The sequence below is a fragment of the Oryzias melastigma genome, linkage group LG4 (genome assembly GCF_002922805.2).
Source record: "Oryzias melastigma strain HK-1 linkage group LG4, ASM292280v2, whole genome shotgun sequence".
Classification (NCBI taxonomy): domain Eukaryota; kingdom Metazoa; phylum Chordata; class Actinopteri; order Beloniformes; family Adrianichthyidae; genus Oryzias; species Oryzias melastigma.
This window is the reverse complement of record NC_050515.1, coordinates 28,603,964-28,630,570: the sequence shown is the minus strand read 5'-3', so window position 1 is coordinate 28,630,570 and position 26,607 is coordinate 28,603,964. Positions and strand designations below refer to the sequence as shown.

Genomic DNA, 26,607 nt, shown 5'->3' with positions numbered 1-26,607 from the left:
TGGGGCTAAAGAAAAAAGGTTAGACGTCACTACAGAGCTTCAATCTATTCAACTAAAAACTACCAACCAGGCCAGCTAATATCTTAGCTATACTCTAGACCAGTGTTTTTCAACCAGTGTGCCGCGGCACACCGGTGTGCCGTGAGAGATGGTCTGGTGTGGCGCGGGAAATTACCCATTTTCACATATCTAAAACATTTACCATCACTATGGTATCAGCTCTGTGTTCATCCAAACGGCCCTGATTTAACACTGGATAGTTTGGAATATGCAAGATGGTAAAAGAAATATTTCTTTGATTCTATAAATGACTAATCAGAATGATATTATGGTAATCCAGCCGCAAAACTAGCCTCAAACTCAGCTTTTACAAAAGTCCCGCCCCCTTCAGCTGTCTTCACCAATCATTGTTGGAGGCTTGATCACATGTCATCAATCTGACCAATCAGAAGTGGGTAACGTCCTCTCTTCCTTGTTTTGATTCGGCTCATAAAGTCTCTCAGTTCCAACTAAAATAACAGCTAAAGCTCGTGTTTAGCGGTGTAGCTTCCAGCGGGATCCGACGTCAGACAGTTTAAAAAGTGAACAAAAGAATGAAGCTCAGAAACGACAGGATGCCGGCATCTGCCTGAGTTTATGCACTACAGCCCCCATGATGCATTGGGTTAAGTGTGCGCGCTGAGCGCTGGATGGAGGGGGAGGGGCTTACACATTCAGCAGCGCAAGAGCCAAATAGGGAGAGAGAGAAAACATCAACACAAAATGTAAAGAAAATGAAAAGAAAAAGAAGATAAAAACTGGAATCATTTGACTTTTCTTGATAGTATGAAGGAACAGTCTGCAGGAAATATTCTATATGTATATATATTCTGTATATATTTATGGCTCCACAATCAACCTGTCCAGACACCTGAGAACTGAGAGAATCTTCTCTAAAACAGAGCAGATCATCACTGAGAGAAGAAAGCAGATGACATCCTCAAAGCTGAAACTCTTTTGTCTTTCTTAATGTCAATGTGAATAAAAGTCTTGATTTAGTGGTTTTTGCACAATTTAATTTATATTTGGGTTGTGGTTGCAGAGTTTTGTGTTGTTTGCTTCAAATGTGTTTAAAAAGAAAAAAGCTTAAAATGCGTAGAGTTAAAAACTGAATAGCTAATAGTTCTTTTACCGTTAATTTTGTAGATTCTTTCTGGAAGGGATAAATAACAGCATATACATAATTTACACTTTATATGAATAAAAACATATTTACATCATGGATTTTGTGCATAATCTTATCTAATAGTTTATAATGAATCAAACAAAGCAAACAACAACCTAAAAAGCCATTTGGTAGCCAAAAGAGCTGCTGTTTTAGGAAAACGAATGCAAAAGAATTGAATTTTGAGCCAGAATTCTCAACACTATAGTGAAGGGAAACAAGAAAAGAATGTTTTTACTTTGTCTGATAGTTTTGGAAGTATTTAAAAAAAGAGGGGAAAAAAAGCATTCATAAAAACTGATTATTTAGAAGTATTTTTTTTAATCATTCATTAATGATAATAAATGTAGACTGTTTTAATGAGATACATGTTTAACTTGAGCAAATTGATTAATGATGATTCCCACTTATATAAAAAATGTAAACTAGACTGTGGAGGGAGTGTACATCAATACAGACTAATTTTTTTACCTTTTTAGATGCTAGTGTGCCGCGGGATTTTTTTCATGGAAAAAGTGTACCTTGGCTCAAAAAAGGTTGAAAACACTGCTCTGGCTATTTTGGCTAATTTGGCTGTTTTGGACTTTAGCAGCAAATTTAGCTAATATTTTAGCTACATGTTAGCTACATGTTAGCTACATGTTAGCTGTTTTGCATAATTTGCGCTTTTTTTTTCTTTTAGGCTGTTTTGGAGTTGGGCTAATATTTACATGCTAGCTGTTTTGAGAAAACTCAACCAAGTGCCACGGCATCAACCAGAACAAAACTTTCCAGTGTTTCCTCTGATAAATACAAGGCTGTTGATTCATTAAAATCAAAATCTACTTTACATTGATTTTACTACTGAAGTGGTCTGCAAAACTCTCACATGTAGCATCTAATGCTGTCATGGAGGACCTCTGAAAATCTCCTTTGGTCAAAGTGTCTATTGTTTTAAAGAGGAAGTTTGGATAATTTTTTTTTTTTTTGTATAATTAGGTTTGAGAAGTGTAGGGTTCTAGCTTTTTTTTATTGCATGACTGCACATCCTTTGTTGTTCTTTAAAAATCTGTCCATGCACAGTTAGTTTCGATTTCCTCCACTTCCTCTCTGCTCTCCTGCATACACGTTTCATGACTGATGTCTTCATTTATCCAGGGTGCTGTAGCTTTAGTTTTTACTATTTTTGTTTTTAGTGGAGCTACAGCATCAATTGCTAACTTTAGTTTGTTGTTAAAATATTCATCCATAAAATCACATGAAGCAGGTAAAATCTGAGCAGGAGTTTGATATAAAATGTTGATAAAATTTGCAGCCACATCAGGAGTTATACATCGTTTCCTCACAGTTCTCACTGGAGCTTCCCATTGCATAAAACTGGTGATATTAAAAAATACACAATAGTGATCTGACAGCCACATCAACAACAGAGGACACACTACAGGACAGGTCGTGGGTTATGACCAAATCCAGAGTGACCCCTGTTGTGAGTGGGCTGTGCAACATGCTGTTTAAAGTCCATACAATGTAAAAGGTTAAGAAATTCATTAGCAACAGCATCACCATCTGTGTCAACATGTAAATTAAAATCACCACTCAATACAATTCTATTATATTTGGAATGTATAAATGATAAAAAATTCAGAGAATTCCTGAATAAAAGTGGAGGGGGGTTTTGGTGGTCTGTAGACAGTTGCACGTAAAATAGGCGGGCTGCTGAAAGAAAATGCATGAAGCTCAAATGTGGAGTAACTATTTGACGTGACTGTTTTAGTTACAGATGAGCCACGAGCAATCGATGCAGTGCCACCGCCTTTTTTACCTCCCCTGGTAGAAAATAAAAAGTTAAAATTTGGTGGGGAAGCCTCATTGAGAATAACAGGAGCATCAGTACCAAGCCAGGTTTCAGTTCAAAAAAGACAATCAATGTTGTTATCTAAAATAAGCTCATTAACAATAAAAGGTTTGTTTAAAAGAGAACAAATGTTTAAAACAGCAAAGTTCAAAATAGTGTCCGAGTGCTGGTGGATCAACAAATCACAATCAACAAATATGTCACAAAGTTAAATGAAAATACCTCAGAAAGAGGCTTTTCAAATAAATTATATGTTCTATGTTAGATTAATAACAGGTCATCATTAATTAATCGCTCAAAAAACTAATGGCATTACAGCACTAATTTTAGTAACATAAATGTAACTTTAGTAACTTTAGTTTAACAAAAACATGAAAAAAGATAAGTTTGTTTGCAGCTGAAACTCTCTTTTCCCTCCGTAAATGAGCGGTCCCTCTGTGCTGCTGTTCCCCGCTGCTCTGCCCCGGATGCCCGCTACTCTTTTACCCACTGTGTTCGTCGGGTCTTTGTTTTACCTGCGCCTCCACGTCCACGCCGCCCGGACCGCGTCTCTGCCGGATGAGGTCCGTCCGCCTGCCGCTGCCCCGCGGAGCAGGCGTCTCCATGCCGTTCAGCATTCCCTTTTCGATCATCATCAGCAGGCCTCCGGACGCCACGATCACCAGGAACGTCAGCACGGACGGCAGCACGGTGGAGCCGCGGCGCACGGAGCTCGTGGCGCTCCTGAAGTTGATGGCCAAGCCGCGGCGGCCTCCCTCCGGCCGGTTCAGCCCGAAGTCCTGTCTGTGTGGAGGCATGGTTCGAGCCCCGCCAGCAGCTTTTATCGATCCGCTCTGGTGACTTACAAAGTAACTACCACGTCCCCATGCTACAAGTTCAAAAGAGATCAATCCGCGCGAGGCTGTCAAACTGCTTCCTGTTAGAACTGTCACAATAAAATACACCAATTAAAAATACTAATTGATAAACATAAAAGTTTTTCTCTCAGGTCTTTATTTAAGTCTTTTTTTAAGTTTTTGTATTTTATATATGTACTTTGAATTCCCATTTCCGATTACAACTGAACTGTCCTCAACGTAGATTTTCAAAATAAAACTAGAAAAGTTGCATCACCTCCGATAATGCTGTTTTTTGCTGAAAATAGTCGCTTAAGATGCTGATGCTGTTTGTTGAAATGACTGAAATTGCTGAAGGGATTTGCTAAAAATGCAAAAGTTTGCAAAATTTGCTAAAAGACTGTAAATTTTGTTAAAGGACTATAAACGAGTGCTGGAGTTGACCTAAATCTCTGATAAACGTGTAGTAAAATAGCTTAAAATCGCTAATACGTGCCAATTTTTTTCAAAATATTTAGTGTGTTGCATACATCTTAAACTGAAGCTAAACTCCAACTTAGCCCAAAAAGTCTCAGTTGATGCAAAATTGGCCAAAAAAGCTAGTTTGTTACTTACTAGCTAAACTCCAAAATAGCCTAGAAAATTCCTCAGTAAATTAAATTAGTAAAGAATGCTAGCATGTTGCTAAAATATTAGCTAAACACAAAAATTTTTGAAATTTACTATAAAAGATTAAAACATAGCATTAATATATATATATAAAGGCTTGTTGCTAATATGCTTAAGATTATAAAATTTGAAGACTTTCTCATTCATTTCCTATTGGGCATATTTTGGTTATTTCAAATAATGTTTATGAATACCATAAATACAAGCAGTAATGTCCTGAATTTCTGCTCTGCACTTTTTCTCTAATCCTTATTTGCAAATATCTCAAAAGCTACTGAAGCAAATGTTGGGTATTTTGGTGCAGCATCTTCTACCCAAGCTGTAACAAAACTGGCTCAACAGCACTGACATGTGGTCATCATGTGTAACACAAATGTCAAGCTTTACTGGATTATGTCTACTCTATTTGGAGGATACAACCCAATGGTCTCATACATTCAACATCATTTTTTAAACTTCATGCAAATTAGAATGTTTGACCTTCCAATTTGCATTACCAGAACTTGCTATCAGAAGACCTGAACTTCCCAAAGTTGAGTCAAATGTTTCATTAAAGCTTCTAAGCTCTCTTCAAACATCCATAATATCCAACATCAGGGCTGCAGGAGAATTCACCGGGACTTTCGTATTGGCCACGCCTACTCTCAAGAAAAACAAAATCCCTAACTTTTCAAAATTAATTAGTATTGTTTTTACTGAGATTATAAATTTATAGCTGAGCAGCACCTACAACAGAAAGATTAAAGGTAACGTTTTTCACCTCCCTGCTGACATCACACTAGATCCAGAGGCCTGATGTGCTCCACCATTCCTCCAAAATGCACCGATTTCAAATACTATCAAAACTTTGCCAAAAAGTTGGATCTTCTTTAAATGTTATTTCTGAAGTAGACTTTAAAGCACTTAATATTTTATGCAGCACAAAAGTGTTTATTTGCAATACAAAAGGGAGTTGCTAAGAAAATCCATGTTTTCTATTTCTGTTGAATCATCAACCAATAGAGGCCAGTTTAGGCCAAAGACAACAGTGAGTGGGGGAAACGTATAACAGCCCAAAAAAGTAGAAGAAATGACAAACACTTTTGACTCTGCTTGTTTAAAACTTTTCACATGTTTTTATAAATCACATAAATGAAGACACTCATTTGATTAATTAACAAAAGTTCTGTAATTTGTTGTGTGAATGCTTCAAAGTTTCAGGACATTACTGATTGTACTTTTGGTATTTATAAATGTTATAGTTTTTGAAATATTGAGTAAAACGTGCCCCACAGGAAATGAATGAAAAATTTAAATTTTTTCAAAAAACTTTGTGCATTTTGAAACCATTATACCAGTAATTTTTAAATCATTTCTCAATGAGTTGTTATTAGCAGTATGCTAACATGTTTTGGTAATTTGGGGTCTACTGATTTTTTTAAATGCTAATTTGATCTAATATTTTAGCAACATGCCAACGTTTTTTGGCTAATTTGTTATTAACTAAGGTTGTTACGCTACTTTTGACTTTAGCTAGGAACAAGCTAATGTTTTTGGCTAATATTTGTAATCTACTGAGGTTTAGGCTACGTTTGAGTTTAACTAATATTTTAGCAACAGGCTAACATTTTTGACTAATTTTACTGTGAATTTTTAGGATATTTTAGAGTTGAACTAGTATTTTAGCAATGTGCTAGCTTTTTAGACTAATTAGGCATCAACTAAGGTTTTTGGGGATATTTAGAGTGTACTGCGACAGACTGGCGACCTGTCCAGGGTGTGCCCCGCCTTCGCCCTTCAGTAGCCGGGATAGGCTCCGGCACCCCCGCGACCCCAAAAGGGACAAAGCGGTCAAGAAAATGGATGGATGGATGGATTTAGAGTGTAGCTCATATTTAAGCAACATGCTAAATATTTTTGCGGAATTGGCATGTAATCACACTTACAAACAATTTTCAGAAATTTAGGCCAACTTCAGCTCTCTTTCATAGTTCTTTAGCGAAATTTAAGTCTTTTAGCAAATTTTAACATTTTGCAAACAGCTTTTGCATTTTCAGCAAATTCATTCAGCAATTAGAGTAAACTGCTTCAGTATTTTCAGCAACCAGATTCGGCAAAAAGCATTCACACTAGCATTATAGCAGGTAATGCAACTTTTTTAGTTTTGATCAAATTAAAATTTTTGTTTAATGGTTGACTCAACTCAAAAATCTAATTTGATTTAAATATATATATATATTTAAATGTAATCAATCATAGAGCTTTTGTAATTTGATCCAATGTTTGACTTTTTACAGTGCAGTCGAGGTAGCTCACTGAAAAATAATTGAAAAATAACTTCTTAAAGAACACTTTATATGTTTACCACGAGTCTTACTGGTGGTTTGAAACTGTTCTTAGAAAGCCTGAAACTTCTGTGATCTTCTATTCTATTCCTCTAAGGATGTGGTTAACACTCACCACACACCAAAAAGGCTCTGGTTCAAATCCTGCATGTTCTCCTCTTCCATGTGGGTTTTCTTTCATGTCAGAGTTTGGGGTTTCTGATCCGATTCATGGTTGATTTTGGTTCATTTTAAGCACATTGCTAAAAAAAAATACTTAGTGGATCTCAAATTTAACAAAAACATAAGCATGTTGTTAAAATATTAGCTAAACTCCAAGTCTAAAAAACCTCAGTAGATGCCAAATTAGCTAAAAAGGTTAATATGTTGCTAAAATATTGGCTAAGCTCAAAATTAGCCTTAAAACGTCAGTACCATTATTGTCCTGAACGTGCTTCATGTTTTGATACCAATATAACATAGGTTTCAAAATGCACAAAGAATTTGAAGAATTTCGTTTTAAAAAAACGCAAACATTGCGTAGAATCCTAAATTGCATAACATTTATCAATACCAAAAGTACAAGCATAAATGTCTTGAATGTGCTGAACATTATTAAGATCAAAACTGCAAAGTGCATAAAGAATTGGAAAAAAATTCCCATTGGCTTAACATGAGCCGAAAAATTGTATGAATTGTGTAAAATCTTAAAAACCGTCAAGCTTTTTATGTGCCAAAAAACGTACAGAATCTGACATAAACTAGAAGAAAGAGGAACAAGATCTATAGTGTGAAGCATTCACACAATGAGTCTCAGCCTCTGGGTTATAGAGCTTCAAAAAATAAATCAAACTACAAAATTTGTATTACGTGTAATAATGCTAGTGTGAATGCTTTTTACTGAAAGTAGTCACTGAAGATGCTGAAGCTTTTTGTTGAAAATGGTGATGCAATTGACTTTAATTGCTCAAGGGATTTGCTGAAAATGCAAAAGCAATTTGCTAAATGACTGGAATTTCATTCAAGAACTATAAAAGACCACTATTTGACCATTCAAAAAAAATGTAGTAAAAATCCTCAATACATGACAATTTTGCAAAAATATTAATTTAGCGTTTTGCGTAAACATGAAACTCCAAATTAGCTAAACGAAAAACCTCAATAGAAGCCAAATTTGCAAAAAAAAGCTAGCTTATTCTTCCGTAAACTCAATTTGTCAAAAACATTAGCCTGTGACTAAAAAAGGAGCTAAACTCTAAATTAACCTATAAAAACCTCAGTATATGACAAATGAGCCCAGAACGTTAGCCTGATGCTAAAATATTAGCTAAACTGCAAATTATTTGAAAAGTACTGTAAAAGATGAAAGAGACAGAGCTCCGTGTTGGAGGATCTGTCAGGGGAGCTGCTGCAGATCGGAAGTCCTCTTTGGTGGAAAATATATTTATTTTTTAAAGGGATAAGTGTTTTAAAACTCTTATTTAGACTTTTTGATATTAATTATCTGGAATATCTGTTTAAAAAAGTGGGAAAATGTTTCACCAGATATTATTCACAATCTAAGTTCAAAACGGAGAGTAAGAAGACTCTGATGACCCAGCATTGTTGTAGTACTTGAATGCATCACTCACTGTTGAATTGAGGAGTTATTTCCTAATACATGTATTTATATTTAAATGTGTGTTAATTTCTTTATCAATTAAAGCATAAAAACGCGTCTCTGTTGCCCTTCTCCAACTTCGAGCCCCCTGCCCCTCAAAATCCTGTGCACGTCCCTGCCGAGAAGAGACATCGTCGTTGCTATGGGAACAGTAATTATTTTTGTGAAATGTTGCAAAAATGTTTAGGCTAGCTTTAGCGGAAACCAGTGGTTGTATTATGATCCTACGGTCAGATTTTCCTTCATAGATTGCCCCCCCCCCCGCCTTAAGCTTACGTGCTCGCATCTTGGCTGCCACACCCTCCCTCCTCCCGCCCTCCTCCGTCTCGCACGCGTGCAGCTGTGCGGGGCCGTCGCTCTGTGCGTGTCTCCGCGCGTCGGGCACCCGCAGCATCAGCAACACAAAAGGAGTCGCCGGAGCTGGGTTCACCTCCGAGCCGACGGGAGGGAGGAAGCGCGCGCGCAGACAAAAGGTGGATGTCTTTTCCTTCTCTTCTTCCATTATTGACCGTGTTTGTGCGCACACCTCTCCATTTTACACCACGCCGGTGACCTTGTCACCGCTCATCCCCACTGACCCGCTGCTCCATCCGCCGCCAGATGTGCGTCGTCTGCGTGTGCGCGCGCTCCTAATTGAGCTGAGACTGGCAGTTCGATCTGCTTAGAAATGCGCAAACGCCATGTCAGCGCCTCTGCGGGCTTCATCCAGAGCCGAGCGGCTCAAATCAAACCCGTCTGCGCCTCATTTTGGTCCAAACGTGTAGAATCCAGAGGCCCGATTCTTTGTTCTCCGCGCGCGTTTACGCTGCGCTTGTGGTCCCGGTGCGGCAGAGACCCGCTGATGCTCGAGCCTCGGAGATGTCGGGATGCTGGAGTCAGCTCGGAACCGAGGCCATGCACGCGCGCGGCACAGGCCTCCTGCACGTGCAAGGAGACCGTTTGAGGCTCTCAATCCGTTCTCACATCTCCATGGAGCTGAGACACAGAGTGGATGGATCCACAGGCCTCTGCTGCTGTTTCAGCTGATCCATCAAACACGTGAAGTGACCTCCTCTGACCTCAATGACTGATGATGCACTTTCACAGACGGCAACTATCAGGATGTTGCTGTTAAAAGAAGGACTCCTCCTCTTCCAGAGACATCTGTGTGAAGGTCTTCTCAGTGCCAGACATCTATTTTATCTGAGTCATGGGTCATCCAGTGACCTCGGATAAAAGCGGAAGAGTGGTTTTGATTTTAATCACCGGGAAGCAGACAAGGACCGTCTTCCCCTCTGTTGATAAATCACACAGAGGAGGCTGCAATACAAAGTTAAAGTATACGTTTTCAAATCACATTTAGAAATGCCGGAAAGTGTATGACAGTCACAGTGATGGATCTTTGTTTGTGATTCAGGCCCGGTCCTTTTTTGTCCACTTGATTGTATGTAAATTACAAGTAAACAAAAGGATCAGAGATTAATTTAGATGTGTGTTCATCACCTTCTTTATTTAAATAATAAATGTGAATTATGTCTATTTTAGCACAAACAAAAGCAAAAATATACCCAGCATCTCTCAAAATGTGTTTTTTTTACATGTGACAGAAGCTCAACTTATTTTCAAAATAAAAGATGATCAGTGACAAACAGGATCATCTCAGTGAAGCTAGTAGACAATGTTGTTCAGCATAAGATAATATGTGCTTTTAACTTATAAAAGATCAAACTTTTTAACAAAGTTTTTCTTTCCATATAAAATCCGTTCATTCTGGTGGTAGAGTTGATCAAACAAGACGTCTTCAGGTCAACAGGATGTAAAAACCTACATAGTTTATCATCTATGTGAACCTCAGACATCAGTTTATATATTTAACTCATCTAAATTAAATACATGATAATTAAGTAATCCTTACTTTAAGAAAATGCTATTTTATTTTTCTTTTCTTTCTTTTTTTGTTCTTTTTCCCCTCTTTCCCCTCAGCAGTCTTACACTGCTGGGTTTTATTTTAATTTGGATCTTGGTAGTCTTAGTTTTCAGGCTTTGTTTATTTGTTTTCTTTAGGTAGTTTTGGTTAGACAGACATTATCAGGAGCTGCTGACTCTGACGGTCGACATGTCTGGATCAGCAGTCTCCATGACTTACTTTATGTTTGTCCAAAGAGCCACCATGGAGAGATAAAAGAGAACATGTGGATCTGGAGCTGCAGGTTGCAGACCTCTGGTCTAAACTGTCATCCAGTGTGAATTTGAGTGTGTGGCCCTGCAAGGAATCCGCGATTTATTCAGGGTATACCACGCCTTCATCTAATGCCTCGACTCCACTGAGCGGTACAGACCAGACCCGTCTCTTCTTGGCTGATGGACGGATGGACGGACGGATAAGTGGGTGGACAAATGAATGGATGGACGGATACATGGATGGATGGAGCTTCCAGTTCACCTAGCTTTTTTTTTCTACGTCACACACTAAGTTTTCTGTCTGCTCCTGATTCACATGAGTGCACGCGCCTGTGCATGTGTGAGCGTTTGTGTCTGTGTGCGTGTAGCAGAGGGGCTGAGTGCTTTCAACTGTGGACCCTTTGTAGGAAATTCCCACAGCTCCTTCAGATTTAAAAGTTTCACAAAAGTCAGACCCACCAGGATTTTGCGATGTTGTGATCACATCATTAACGCAAATTCAAGCAAACCTGAGATTTTCATCACAACTTTACTGTAACTTTGACCAGTCTACCGTGGCAACAGTCATGGCAGCTTCACGACTCTTTCTCTTCTGACTCCTTCCTGGGAGCCGTGCTCTTTTATCAGTTCTTTTTAGCTCTCTGTCTTTTTTTCTGCGCGTGAACGCTCATTTGGGCTGAGTGGGAGTGTGCGCACGTGTGCACGCAGCAGCTGGGGGTGAGGAGCGGTCCATCACATGGAGTACGGCATGAACGAGTATGAAAGGATAATTGTTTATTTGAATGAATTCCTTCCTGTTCGCAGGAAAACAGACAGATTGATGTAAGGGGCTAAAGGAAAACAAACTTGGCCTTAAAATAAATGTAATTCATTGTGTTGAGAAAAAAAATCGTTAAATCAAAATTGTGACTTTAAAACTGTGAATGGAATCGTGGCTTGACTGAATCACTACATCTCTAGTCCACATTAGTTATTTTGAACAATCTGATTCCCTGACCTAAAATGGATCAGAACATCTTTATCCCAAACTTCCTCTAGTGTGACTCAGGGGTAAATACCTGCTACTGAACAGTGCAGGTGAAGTTTTCCAGATTCCTTGTATTTCTTCAAGATAATGAGCTTTCCTCAGACAGATCAATCTGGTTGGATTGTAGGAAAATTAATCGATTAACTGATGATGACACAAAAACAGATGTTCTTCTTAGGAAGAGATGCGTGAGATTGCGTTTTAGATCTGGTGCGGGGGCTGTTCCTCTGATGTGTTGCACAGTCTGAGGGGACAACTGCCCTTCCACAGTGCTCCTTTCTGCTCAGAGTCCCCCGGGTGAGGTTCTCCTGGTTTGTCGTGTTTTCAGACGTCTCCTGGGATGTTTGCTGAATTTCTGGGATGTCCCCTCTGTGAATTCCCACAGTGGAACAATGCACTCTGATGGTTTTATTTACATCGGTGCTGAGGCTCCGTCTCACAAAAACTGGAGTCATGAGGACCCTCTGCTGGCTCTTTGTGAATGTGAGAATCAGCCTTCCTCCGGGTTTCTATTCCTGAACATCCTCACTTAGAGAGCCGCCTGTCTTTGTTGTAGTAGAGGCTGCAGCCGAGCGGCAAAGCCCCATCATTACCGTATCCCTGTGAGGCTGCAGTGTGATCCTGCCAAAACTGGAGGTGAGGGGAGCGGTCCTTGTTACCCAGCAACACTGTGCTGGTTCTTACAGACACCATCAATCTAATGTAAAAAGGGAAGTGGTAAATTAGGAAAATATTTTTTTATTTTTGATTAAAACCTGAACACAAATGTTCAGAAGTAGATCCTTCCCAGCAGTTCCTGGTTCTCAGTAGTGTTTTAATGATGATTATGAAGTTTTTACCTAAATCCAAAAACCTAAACGTCTTTAAAATACATTTTTCATGTTGATCTGAAGCCTCTGTTTCCAAAATCTCCTCTGAGGGGGCGTGGCTTTTGGAGCTGATCCCCTCTATCTGATTATGATAGCTCTGTCTCGCTAGCATAAATCTTCACCGGTGCTACATAAAAATGTCCATCAATCTGGTTAATGTCCAGCCGTATGGTTCTGATCTGCATGTCAGCTCAGACGAGGAAGTGAAGGATAGTCGGAAATGCAAAAACAAAATGATTTCTTATTACATTTGTTCTGTTTCAGAAGAAAAATGAAACAAAAACATGTTAAAAACTCAAAATACAAGATTTTCATAGCTGGCGGGTTTAATGCAGCCACCCCCCACAACCTTCACAGACCTGACAGTGCAGGAAATGCATGGCCATCCTGCTGTGAACCAGCTGTGAGCTGCTGCAATACACTCTCAATCACACATGCATATTGCTGTTGACCCACAATGAAAAGCTTTGTGTGCATCAGCCGGTGGAAGTGATGAATGCCACTCTGTCCTCCTGCACTGGCTCTCTGGCAGAAACACAAAGTGTCACTTTGTGCTTCCTCAGCACAAGCAGACACAAGAGAACGCCCATCTCTCTTCACTGAGCGTTACCTCTGTCCCTCCTCCTCAGACCCTGCATGTGGCCCCCCACCAACACTCACATGCATGCAGCAGGCGCCTGACCAGCGCAATGAAATCTTCATCAAAATCATGAAATGCAGAGATGTCAGCTTTGTGGTGCTCCTGTACGCACACATGCGCACACAGGCGGGTGGGTAATCCATCTGACACCTGACTCCAGGTGATGCCCTAGATCCTCTGTGACAGCAGGCAGGTGGAACGGCTGCACTGTTGCCTCGCACACAGGTAACCGCAGCACGGTAAGAAAACGCTCTTTGAACGTGCATGTTTAGGAAGAAGGCTGTATGTTAGACCTGTGTGTAGGGTACGTGTTGCTGTTCCCATGTCTGCAGAACTGTTCTCAAAGAGGTTTAATGAAGTGTGTTCTCCAGATGCTTTACAGATCGTCTTCTTTCAGCGTACTGTATGTGTGCGACGCTCAGGTTGGAGAGGAGGCCCAGCTTGTTGTTTGTTTGCACACCTAGGCTAATGTGGAAAATATAACCACGGTCATGTGATACATGCTGCATGTGACACTGAAATCCATTGTTTCGCTTCAGCAACTCTTTAGTTAAGCAGAGTGGATAAAAACCTGCAATTCCTTCAGTGGAGTTTGCTTGTTTTCCGTTGAAGGTTCAGTAAATCTACTTTTTGTTCCAGCGTTTAAATAAAAATAGCCTAGACAATTCACAGGCACACCCCCATGTGGGTGAATCCTAGTGGAGGCTAATCCCAGCCAGCAAGGCAAATTGGGCAGAAAATGTGGGCACCAATTGGGTTTGTCTGCAGTTTCTGTGGTGGGCCACCTGTGTGCCCACATTGGTTTAAGAGGGCCCTCAGTGGGTTAGCTCACTATGCTAGCCAGCCGGCCACCCAGTGGAAAGCGGAGTTCACTAGATCGCCACATTGTGAGTGTGATAGCTCAATACAGCGAAGCTCACTCGCTTGATCCAGTGGAACTCGGTACAGTGGAACTAGCTAGCTTACTACCGTGGAGCTGAGAAGCTCTACACAGCAGAGCTCAATAACATCCTACGTGTCCACTGGGAGACTGGCTAGGGTAGCAAGCAACCCACTGAGTTCCCTCTGAACCCGATGTGGGCAAACACAGGTGGGTCCACCACAGAACCTGCAGACAAACCCAAACGGAGCCCACATTTTCTGCCCACTTTTAAACCAAATGGGCCTCACTTAGCCTTGCTGGCTGGGATGTTAGAGTCCATTAGAAATATGGAATCAACACTCATAACCACAAAATGGAAAAGTGTGCACATAAAAACTTGCTTAGTAGATGCTTTTCTTTTAAATCAAGAACCTAATTATAATAATGATGTAATTTAGCCATCACCCCCACCCCCCCTCCCAAAAAATCACCATGTAGTTTGCATTTGTAAAACAAACGCGCACATTAGAAAGAGGAATGCAAATAATCCTGGTGTACATGCTGGGTTTCCTCTGTTTCCACAGAAATCACAGCCTCAGCAGCAGAACTGATAAAAGAAATGAAGAATGAGGCAGAACTTTTGACCTCATGGTGCACAACTTTGACCTCACAGCGGACAGGTGCTCCCTCATGGGGCACAGGTGTGCTCTCACGGTTGTGCGTATGTCCTCATGATGCACAACCCTTTGGTGCACTGGTACACCTTACAGAGCATAAATAGACCCTCGTTGTGCACAGTAATGGGGTACAGGCATAGACCAGGCCTCCAGGGCCGGCCTCCTGCTGGTTTTCCAGGTTTTCTACCGCCATATTGCAAACGACTGCAACCCGTTGACAGCAATTAGTCCGAGTCGGTCTGAGTCACGTTTTTAGAGGAACTACTGTCGCCAATCATGAATACATCCAACGTTTGAGGTGGGGCCAACATGCTTTTATTGAGGCATCTGATTGGTCAGTGTATAACTTAAATAACTGGCGATAAAGAAAAATTATTAAAAAAAATAGGATTAGAAAGAATGTTCTAAGAAGAATGTATCAGAGGAAGAATGATTATTCGTACAAATGAAATGACTGAGAAATAACTGTCTATTTCTATGGGACTTTGGAGATTTTGAACAGTGGGTACTTCCTGTTTGGAACACGGGAAGGGAGGGGTTGCTAAGTCCAATGATAAACATGTCAATGGGTACAGGTTTGGGTATAGGTACGCCCTCATGCCCTTTTAACATAATTATGAACTAAATATATAGCATTACCTGTGATAATGCTAGTGTGAATGCTGTAAGATGAATGTGGCTACTGAAGATGCTAATGCTGATAGCTGAAGATGCTGAAATTGATAACTAAAAACGCTGAGGCTGATAGATGAAAATGCTGAAGCTGATAGCCAGCTAGAATATTAGCTAAATACCAAATTAGGCTAAAAAACTAAAGAAAAAAAACATAAGTTTGCCAAAACAGCTAGAATGCAGCTGAAAAATAGCTATACTTAAAAAAAAAAAGAAAAAATGCCTAAATTAGATAAAACAGCTAGCATGTCGCTGAAATATTAGCTAAACTCCAAAACAGCCTAAAATAAATCTTAGTAAATTCCAAAATAGTCCAAAAATCTAGCAGAATGTCAATTTTTAAAACTTTCAAACTGTAACATTATAACATAATTATGAATAATAAAAGGCAGGAACATTATTCCAGAATAAATCAACTTAAACCTTAAATAACTTTCAATATTTTACTCTCCATAAAAATATATTTGGTCAAAATTATACAAGTTAAAAATAAGTGCAAGATAACATCGGGACATTAATGAGAATAAATAAAATGATCTGGAGGGCCGGATAGAATTACTTGGAGGGCCGGATCCGGCCCCCCTCGCCTTGACTTTGACACGTATGATTTAAGGAATCAATGCCTTCATATCATAGCGGTTTTCTCTATGATTAATCACTGCAAACCTCTGTTATTTTCTTCTATATTTAGCATTACCCAGCACTTAGCTAAATGTCAAGTGCACTTGGCGGCTCTCTGCTTGTCTCTGTGCTGGTGACCTGCAGCTGATGTAAATTAGCCACATGAGGAGAAACTGAGGCAGAGGAACTGTATGTCTGTCTGTGATCGGGATTTCTTGGCTGTCCTGATGCTAGCTGCAGCACGTTGCTATGGAAACCAGCTCAAACTTCAGAGGATAAGGAGGATGAAGCTGGTAGACAGTGGTTGGTGATGAAATCAGGAGTTTCTGTTGATCTTAGGAGGATGTTGATCTGGCTTTTGAGAATCTTCTTAGAGATCTTCCTCATCGTCATCCTCCTCCTCCATACCTTCCTCATACATAACACCTCTAATGAACCCCAATCTGCTGTTTTGTCCTCTTTTTTTGTTTATTTGACGGTTTTCTCCTGAAGCCACAGCGGAGGCGGCTCCAGCGTCCATCAGGGTAAAACGAGCTTTGCGATAAAGAGCAGATCGATGTTCCCAAAGGTTTTGCTGCAGTGGTGCGCAGCCATCTCGAGCTGTGCTGCTGAAATAGGTAATCGGCTCGCCGCGGTGGTCTGTCTGCTTCGTCAGCAAGCTCCTTCCTCCGTCGGGCTTTGACACTGAGCTGGTAGTTGTGTGGCAGAGTGGATGTGGAGTTTTTTTGGAAGGCTTTTTAAAAGCTGCATGGTGCCATGCCCCCTCCACAGAATGATGCAGCTTCTGTAGAGCACACGGATGCTTTCTTGTGCTTCTCTCATCCCATCTATCTGTCCTTTGCAGCAGTCAGACCTCACAAACAAGCACAGAGTATCGGGGCCAAACGATAGAGAATGATCAACAATATTTGTCTTTCCATCAGCAGACACGTGTGTGCTCTCTCTCTCACACACACAGTCTAACATGCTTGTTTTCTCCTTGTTCTGTTCTGGCTGGAGTCAGAGTGAACAAAGAGTCTTTTAGTTTTTGTGCTGCAAGACATTTCTGAGAGAGTCCCCCTCAGGAAGAACGTGCTGGTGGCTTTGGACGCTCGTCTTCAGCTTTCTCAGAACTGTCTCTTAAGCCTTGTTGTGTTCAGCTGGTGTGCATTTGAAAACCTCTGGCTCAGGACATCGGCTGTTGGGTAGAGAAGGTCTTAGGGAAATATCTGTGCAGGGATAACCCCTTTTTCTATTTATATGCCTCTTGAAAACATGTGCTAAAGCTTTGCTGTTGCCCTTTGCACTTCCAGTAAAAATAACACCCATAACAGGGAAAAGAGAAGCTGAATTAAGTCTTGACGTCACAGATCCATGCAAATCCAAGCATGTTTGTCGTTCTCAAAGAAATTTGGAGTGTTTGTTTGAAGCTTTTGATGTGAATGTTTTTGCATAAACCCAAATGAATGCTCCTGTGGGTTAAAGCTTGTCTTTGTGTTTATGATATGTTACCTTTAGGGGTTATCAGGGAAACAGTTTGTAGATTATTGGGTCTTTAGAAATGTATTTTTGCTTGAATAATTCATTCAAAATGAGAAACTATTCAAACTAGAGAAGTTGCATTACCTGCTATAATGCTTTTTACTGAAAGTAGCCACTGAAGATGCAGAGGCTTTTTGCTGAAAATGGTGACACAATTTTCTTTAACTGCCAAAGGGATTTGATGAAAATTCAAAAGCTTTTTCCAAAATGTTACATTTGCTAAAAGACTGGAAATTTCTACAAGCTATGAAAAAGCGCTGACGTTTCTGAAAAAAAAAATGCTTTAAAATCCCTAATACATGGCAATTTGGTAAAAATATTTAATGTGTTGCTTAAATTTTTGCTAAACTTCAAATTAGCCCAAAAACATTTTTAGATGCCAAATTAGCTACAAAAGCTACCTCTCTGCTTGAGCTAAACTCCAAAATAGCCTAAAATTCCACAGTAAAATAAATTAGTCAAAAACATTAGCTTGTTTTTAAAATATTAGCTAAGGTCCAAAATTGCCTAATATTCCTCAGTAAATTAATTTAGTCAAGAGCGTTAGCCTGTTGCTAAAATAGACGCTAAACTTAAAATTAGCCCAAAACCCTAGTAGATAACAAATTAGCCAAAAACATTAGCATGTTTCTAAAATACTGACTAAACTCCAAATTAACATAAAAAACTCAGAAGATGCCAAATTAGTCAAAGACTTCAGCATGTTGTTAACATATTAGCAGTAGTCTTATAGCCTAAAATTTCACAGTAACTAAATAAGTCAAAGATGTTAGCCTATTGCTAACATGAAGCTAAACTCTAAATTAGCCTAAAAACCCCAGTAAATAACAAATTAGTCAAAACGTTAGCATGTTGTTAAAATATTAGCTAAAGTCCTAAATAGCCTAAAATTCCTCAGTAAACTAAATAAGTCAAAAATGTTAGCCTGTTGCTAAAATACTGGCTAAACTCCAAATTAGCATAAAAAACATCAGTAGATGCCAAATTAGTCAAAAATGTTAGCATGTTGCTAAGCTAAACACTATTCATTCATTTTCCTGACCGGTTTGTCCCTTTCGGGGGTGCCGGAGCCTAACCCGACTGCTGATGGGCGAAGGCGGGTTTTACCCTGGACAGGTCGCCAGTCTGTCGCAGTTCAGCTAAACACTAAATTAGCATGTTGCTAAAATACACAATAAATCGATTTTTTAAAATTACTATAAAAGATGAAAACATAGCCCATGAATATATTTTAAGTCTTGTTGCTAATCTACCTCAAATTTTAAAACTTGAAGACTTTCTCATTCATTTTCTGCTCAATATTTCAAAAACTATAAAGTTTATCAATATCAAAAATACAAGCAGTAATGTCCTGAATAAGCTAAACGTTTTGATAGCATTCACACAGTTAGATGTTTTGCGTTTCACTGGAAAACCTCAGACCTCAGTAGAGTTCTCTCACAGAGCTCACGCTGCTGTTAATACAGCGAGGGTTTTATCCTTCTCCAAGAGGCATCGCAGTAGCAACGCGACCTTTTTGATGATGGAGCCAGAGGCAGCAGAGCGGTTAATAAATGTAAAGGATGTAGAAGTTCAGCTCATCCCTGTAGATGTTTCACTAACATCCAGCATGAAAACACACGAGGACATCTTCATCATCACCTCCTTCTCTCACTACAGACAAGGCTGGTGGTGACCATGGCAACGGACGCTGCAGAATCTAAGCATCACAGGCTTTTAGAGGTAAACAACTCCAAAAGCCCAGGTAAACAGAAACAAATAAGCGCTCTAAAAGACCTTTAAAGCGACAGCATTTAAACGAGCGACACCTCAGACTGAAGCTCTGCTAAAGCTGTCTCTTTGAAAGCTGCGTGATGTGGTGTTGAGTTTGAAGTGATGGAAGGGATTTAGAGAAGCATGTCGGTGTGATTTGCTGTGACCACATTTCTGGCCTCTGTCAACTTACTTTCAGTGCTTCCTCTGGGTGTTTGAAAGCAGATGAAATATTTACCATGTTGGAAAGATAACCAGTGGAACTTAGAAAACTCTTAAAGGTTTTTTAGATTCAGCGTTTTCAGCTATCAATCTCAGCATCTTCAGCTATTAGCACTAGCATCTTCATCGGCCCAATTCAGCTTACAGCATTCACAGTAACATTATCACAGGTAATTCTATATATGTAGTTTTTATTTAGTTTAAAGCTAATGATGGTTAAGATGTGTGCTTTACATCCAGTTTGCCCATGACCTGATTAGTCGATTAATCAGAAAAAATAATCTGTGATTAGTCGACTATTAAAATAATCGTTTGCGGCAGCACAAATATAACAAATGTTCACATCCATGACACGTTTGATCAGAAGAAATTCTTTTGACAAGAGCAGAACTATCTGAAATACTGGAAACGGTCGTAGGTAAAGAAGTAGCAGAGTTCTGGAATGAGATGATCTTCTGAGCTTGCTCTTATTTTTTTGTTGTTTTAAAGTGACTATTTGCACGTCAGTTTCTTAAATTAATTATTAACTTTCTTCATTTGTGCAGCCGTTGCTGAACTTGCTCGGAGGAAGTGTTAGGGAGGGTCATGGTTAGGTTAATATGTGCAACCAACAGCAATATTTAGCCTTGGACCTGGCTAAAATATGTTTGGACAGTGCAGCAATCTCCATCATGGCCGCACGTGTAAGAGCTGAACAGTGTAAATGTGTGCACATGTTGAAAAGAGAGAGACAGACGGAGGATTATTTCTTCATTCCACCAAAGACGAGGAGCCTCTGGATGTATCTGAGGAGTAAAGTCTGATGGGAGAAGATTGTTCTTCTGGAATTCACCAATCAAGAGTGGAAGCCGTCTGGCCGTCAAATTTAATCTACAGTTTAATCTGAAAAATATCTCTGGTGTTTTTTGTAAATAAAAATGTTCTGATGGAATTATTTAAGATCTACTCTGCAGTTTGTTAAATTATATGCAGTTTTAGCATTTAGCACCTCAGTAGTTGAGAGAAATCAAACGTACTACTAGATGTTAGAATGATCAGTCAAAAATCAGAGAGCTCATTCATTTAACTGAACTACAATTCAGGTGGAAACCAGACGTTTCAGATGTTTATGGGTTGGTTTGACTGAAAAACCAGCGAGAGTCAAAACGCGTTGGAAGTCAGAGTTAACCTCACGTTGAGCTGTGCTCCAGAGAGCCGGAGTGCTCCTGCCAAGTCGGCTGCTCTGCAGAAAAAGTGTCCTGTTGTGTTTCATGCATGAGTGTGCGAGCACGCCCGCGGCAATGCATTATGGGCTTTGAGCGGCTGGACTGGCGTGATGCTGGGAGAACAGGCTGCAGGAAACAGAGCATAGGTGCATTTAGACCTCAGTGGAGAGGGCCCACAGACTGCTGAGCAAGCCATCAGTGTTAAACCCCGAAGAGACAAAACAGAATAAAAACATCAGTGAGCTCTCCTGCTCTCTCTCTTCAGCATTCAGAGATTACCCAAGGAAATCAGCCCGCACTGTTCTGTCACTGTGTGATTGCTGAGGAAGCATTCACACTACAGTGATTCTCCTGCTCCTTTACGTACGTTTTTCAGCAAGTAAAAACGCAATCACAATTTCAGCAATTTCATCAATCTCGGTATCAAAACACTCAGCTTGTTCAGGACATCACTGCTTGTACTTTTGATATTTATAAACTTTATAGTTTATGAAATATTGAGCAAAATATGCCCCATATAAAATGAATGAGAAATTCTTCAAAACTTTCTGCACTTTGAAACTTTTGAGCTGCAAGTTTTAAAATGTTGAACAACTACTAGGTTTTTAGGGTAATTTGGAATTTAGCTTTTATTTTACCTACATGCTAGCTGATTTTGGCTAATTTAGACAAAATGCTAAAATATTGGCAAAATTAGAATTTTTCGCAGTTTTTTAGGATAATTTTTAGTTTAGTTAATATTTCAACATTATACTAGCTGTTTTGGCTAATTTAGATATTTTTCCATTTTTTTTTGGCTCATTTGGAAATTAGCCAATATTTTATTATTATTCTAGCGGTTTTGGTAAAATTATAAACTTTGCAGTTTTTTGTATAATTTGAAGTTTTGCAAATATCTAAGCATTATGCTTTTGTCATTTTGGCTAATTTAGACATTTTTTCAATTTTTTAGGCTCATTTGGAGTTTTGCTAATATTTCAACAATATGCCAGTTGTTTTGGGAAAATAAAACATTTTTTTGGCTAATTTGGCACTTAGGTAATGTTTTAGCAAGCTTTTGGCTTCAGCATTTTTAGCTAGCCACCTTCAGTTTACAGCATTCACACTAGTGTTATTGCAGGTAATACAATTAATCTACCAAAGGTTTCTGAGAAAAACAATCACAAATAGTCTCAAAAAAAGTCCTATTGTAGAAAATCCGAAGTGAAGGTCTGACTAGAAAAGAAACAATGATTGATTTTATTTTTAATAGTACTTTTACCTGATACTGCAGGAAGAAGAAAACTTTTTTTAACTACACAACTGTAGTTTTAGATAAGCTAAAATGTATTAGCGATTTTTTAACTAAACTAAGCTCAATCTCGACCCACAATCACACTCAGTTGTCTTTAAAGAGAGGCATGAATCAAGAAATACAAGACTTTAGCATTTAAAAATGTGTTTTTTTCTGTTTTTTGTATAAAGTGAATGAATTATTATGAGATATAAATATAGATTTATGAAGGCAGATCCATAACCAGGAGGTTTTTTATAGCAAAATATTTATAAAAGAAAAACTAACCCAAAATGAGTACAAAAGAAGTCGTACTTTTTAAATGATTGAGGATATGGTACATGGTGGTGCAGTGGTTGGGGCTCTTGCCTTGCAGGTAGAAGGTCCTCGATTCAATCTCAATGTTCCCAGGAGACTTTTGATTGTTTTTAGGCTAAATCAATAAATCTGTGTCGTTTTCTAGAATATAGTTTCTACTGAAACTTAGTGGCAGGACTGTTGGCAGGAAGTTAGTCCGTCTCCCTTTCCCATCATCCATCTGTTTATATACTCTCCTGCTAGCTTACAGCCCCTCACAACCGCCAACATAACATTAACAAAAGTGCCAAGCAGTATCAGTGGGGAGTTTCACTGAGTGGGCACTCGGTGGGTTGACTCGCTATACTAGCCAGCCTCCCAGTGGATGCGTAGCATGCTATCGAGCTCTACAGTAGCGAGCTAGCAAGCTTCATTGTATCGAGCTCCGCTGTACATAGCAAGTGAGCTCCACTGTATCAAGATAGCGAGCTTTGATATATTGAGCTAGCAAGCCCCGCTGAAATGAGCTCCACTGTTGTGAGCTCCGTTCTATTGAGCTAGCAACCTCCGATTTAGTGAGCTTCATTGTGTTGAGCTAGCAAGTCCAGCCCTTCTGTAGTGAGCTCCACTATTGCCAGCTCGCTGTATCGAGCTAGCAAGCTTTGCTGTTTTGAGCTAGCAATCTCCGGTGTAGCGAGCTCCGCTGTATCAAGCTAGCAAGCTCTACTGTTAAGAGCTTCGCAGTAGACACGTAGCGAGCGCCCTTGTGGTGATCTAGCGAGCTTCACTGTCCACCAGGAGGCTGGCTAGCGTAGCGAGTTAACCCACTGAGTGTCCACTTAAGCCAATGTGGGTAAACACTGCTGGGTCCACCACAGAAACTGCAGACAAACCCATTGGAGGTCCTCATTTTAAAACTTTTAAACCATCTGGCCTTGCAGTCTGGACTGTTGTGGTTAAATTTTCTCTTCTAAAAATATTTTAATAAGAAATAATCTACTGGGGGCTTTTTTCTGCGCTATAAGGCGAATAAAAGCCAGACAAAGTAAATATGTTTGTTTATCTGGTAAAACTCTTTACATTTGCTGCTGTTTGAAAAACATTTCCCATTCAAAGTTTGTGGGCCTTTATTTGCACTTTACATCAACAGGCTGCTATTTTAAGTCCAGTCTGTTCTATTTGTTTAATGAATCAATATTGTTGTTAAAAATTGCTCAGACAGTAATTGCTGTAAAGGCTTTGTTAATTTGATATTTACTTCTCCAATATATTTGTTCCATTACTTCAAACATGGTTAACCAACCATTTTTTGTTGTTATAGTTTTAATTATTGTGTTTTGAATTCCATTTCTTATGGTGGAGGCCAACCAAGTAGTTTGGTAACACCACTTAAGTGGTGCTTACGAGGTTCTTAATTAGTCACGGTTATACCGTATATCCAGGTAAAATGTAGAGAAATATTGATGGTGTTAAAATGCGAATAAACACAAAGACTGTTGTTACCCCTCTGTTTATTAGGTCATTTTTATTAATTCATAAATGATTCATAACAAAAGTCTGATTTTCATTGAGGAACTTTATTACACCATTATTAATAATTAGTCAGTTTCAAGTTATTCAGTGACCATTGTGTGTTTTGCGTTTATAATCTGCAAATGAATAAAAAGTATGCAGACAGTTGTGGTAATACTCTGCAGCATGTTTCATGTTTTTAATCCAGAACAGTAAAGTCAAAAGCCTCCTTACTTTCCCACAGAAACAATGTTTGAGGTCAAAAGTTTTGAGTAAACAAATAAGGTTATCATTTCCCATCATGCCTCCGGTTTAGCGAGCTGCATGTGAAGTGAAATTGAACTCCAGTTGCTACTTTTAGCTGTGAAAGCGATCCCCCTCTGGAGCCTGAGCAGGCCGCTCTGCACAGCACAGGTGTAGAGTAGCTCAGTACCTCTGTAACCTCACCGACTCAGTTCACCCCTCAGACGCCACATGTACACAGACGCACGCGTTACAAACGCAGACAAAAACAAACTGAGGGATCACTGTCTCTCTGTCTGTTGAACTTTAACATTTCCTTGAAAGACAGAACTGTAAGAATTTGATTGAGGAAGCAGAAGAGTTTTTTATCTCCATGTTTGGGAAACTTAATTCATATTTATTGATATGGAGGAAAAAGATATATATCAGCTGAGAGTCCAAAGTTGAGTTATTACCTTTGGCTCAATATCTTCTCACGAAGCTGCACGTTTACGACAGCTTTTCATCTGTCAGCATGTTTCTCTCCCTGTCATGTCATGTTTAGAGGCTGCGAGTGAATCTGCCCGAGCGATAAACAGTTAAAGGCCTGAACTTTGAGAGATATCTGCTGGAGTGCAGATGATAGGAGTCAAGCGTTTGACATCATCTCGAGCGCTTGTGGGAGTTTCAAGGCTGTCTGTGTCACTTTTTATTGTTTTACCTTCTCTCCGGATTATTTATCTGCTGTGGTGTTCTGATCCAAAGAGCCAAGGTTTTCCTCTCATTTCATCTGGTCTGTTGTCTGTCAGTTTCATTTCATTGTTTGCTCCTGGATAAGCCACGCCCCCTGATCCAGCTCGTTATCTTGCCCCGGGAGTGAGAGTGATTGATCATTTAACTGGATGGAGCTGCGTTTATCGTTTATTGTCTTTTGCCTGCAGACAGAAGACGACAGGGGAAATTTAAGCCTTTCAGGCAGCTGTTTGGGAAGAAGAAGAAAAGAGAGGCGAAGGGGAACTTTGATGGAGCGCAGCTAAAAGCTAGTTTCTCCTCTGGGGAGGTGTGCAACGGAGTCGTATCTGAGGATGAGGAGTCTAATCAAAATCTGAGGTGAGTGCTGCAACACTTTACTTCAGTAGATATGTAACCAGCTGTATTACTGCAGTTTAACCCAAGTTTCTACAGTTTAAAAAACAGTACAGTGTCTATGGTCTGGGGGAGAAAAACTGGCAAAATTCGGTCTAAAAATAGCCTAACCAATAAAACGTGATTGTCCTTTGAGAGATGATGAAACTGCCGGTGTGTTGAGCTGAGCGGGAAATCATTTGTGCCAGGAGTGGAGCAACTGATTTCACTCGATTCAGATCATAATTTGTGGTTGTTGATCCATATTTGATCTTGATTTAATGTGAATGATCTGATTTTCTGACCCAAATGGATCCAGGACTTCTTTAGCCAAAACTTCAACCAGTGGGACTCAGAGATAATTAATTGTTCATTTTCTGCTGCCATCATAATCGATATATTTTATTTTTTTAATGATTTATATAATCGTGTAGGTTGATTCGATTATGGATCGATTCGATTAATCATTACTAAGGATGTAATGATTCTTCATGAATTGGTTAAAAACCTATTCCAACTTGTCAACATGTTCATTGTTACAGAAAATAAAAAAATGTTTAGTCTCGGCCTGTGCCTACATTAAGAAATGCAGAGCAGATGTCATTTCTCCTTGCAGGCTCTCTGTGAGTGTGTGTAGCGGACTGGATGGGATGCTCTTCAACTGCGCTGCCCTCCTGGGAATTTCTCATAGCTCCTTGGGACGCAAAAGTTTAATTTAAGTTTCAACGAACTGAAGCCCAGCCAGTAAGTCCAGATGGGCCCCATATGGTTCCAAAGTGGCAGGGAATATGGCCTCAAATGGGTTTGTCTGCAGTGTCTGTGGTGGCCACACCTGTGTTTGCCCACACTGGCTTAATTGGACACTGAGTGGGTTAACTCGCTACACTAGCCAGCCTCCCGGTAGACGATGTAGTAGACTTACAAACTCCACTGCATTGAGCTAGCAAGCTTTGCGGCAGCATGCTAGTGAGCTCCTCTGTAGCAAGCTGGCGAGCTACACTTTATCAAGCTAGCGACCTCCCTTGTATCGAGTTAGCGAGCTCCACTGTAGTATGCTAGCGAGCTCAGCTCTTTCGAGCTAGCGAGCTTCGCTGAAGCAAGCGCCGCTGTCGCGAGCTTTAAAGTATCGAGCTAGCAAGCTTCTTCATAGCAAGCTCTGCTGTAACGATTTAGCAAACTTTGCTGTAGCGAATTCCGCTCCATCAAGCTAGTATGCTTCTCTATAGCAAGCTATCGAGCTCTTCTGTAGCAAGCTTTCAAGTGCGCTGCATCAAGCTAGCAAGCTTTGCTGCAGCATGCTAGCGAGTTCCTCTATAGAGAGCTAGTGACCTCCCTTGTTTCGAGTTAGCATGCTAGTGAGCTCCTCTTTAGTGTGCTAGCGAGCTCTGCTGTATCGAGCTCTGCTGTATCGAGCTAGCAAGTTTTGCTGTCACAGGTTCCGCTG

At 39.9% G+C, this 26,607-nt stretch overlaps 2 protein-coding genes across 9 annotated transcripts in view; one reads left to right on the top strand and one right to left on the bottom strand.

Annotated features, from left to right (window-relative positions):
- chst14 (carbohydrate (N-acetylgalactosamine 4-0) sulfotransferase 14) overlaps nucleotides 1-9,047 on the bottom strand; it is a 10,811-nt gene extending 1,764 nt beyond the window's left edge. Inside the window, exons 1-2 of the mRNA XM_024259013.2 lie at nucleotides 8,783-9,047; nucleotides 3,554-3,963 (exon numbers count right to left, since the gene is read on the bottom strand). Of these exons, the coding sequence (XP_024114781.2) occupies nucleotides 3,554-3,963; nucleotides 8,783-9,008 (636 nt within the window). The 5' untranslated portion in view covers nucleotides 9,009-9,047. The remainder of the gene's footprint in view (nucleotides 1-3,553; nucleotides 3,964-8,782) is intronic.
- Nucleotides 1-26,607, top strand: part of cracd (capping protein inhibiting regulator of actin dynamics) — a 37,164-nt gene that overhangs the window by 760 nt on the left and 9,797 nt on the right. For 2 of the 8 annotated variants that reach the window (XM_024259007.2, XM_024259005.2), the window contains exons 1-2: nucleotides 18,969-19,299; nucleotides 24,980-25,148. In XM_024259007.2, coding sequence (XP_024114775.1) covers nucleotides 19,233-19,299; nucleotides 24,980-25,148 — 236 coding nt within the window. In that variant the 5' untranslated portion in view covers nucleotides 18,969-19,232. Of the gene's footprint in view, nucleotides 1-8,847; nucleotides 8,980-12,844; nucleotides 13,442-15,961; nucleotides 16,652-18,968; nucleotides 19,300-24,979; nucleotides 25,149-26,607 lie in introns of those variants that run through there. The other 6 variants (XM_024259012.2, XM_024259009.2, XM_024259006.2 and 3 more) reach the window with 6 other exon arrangements.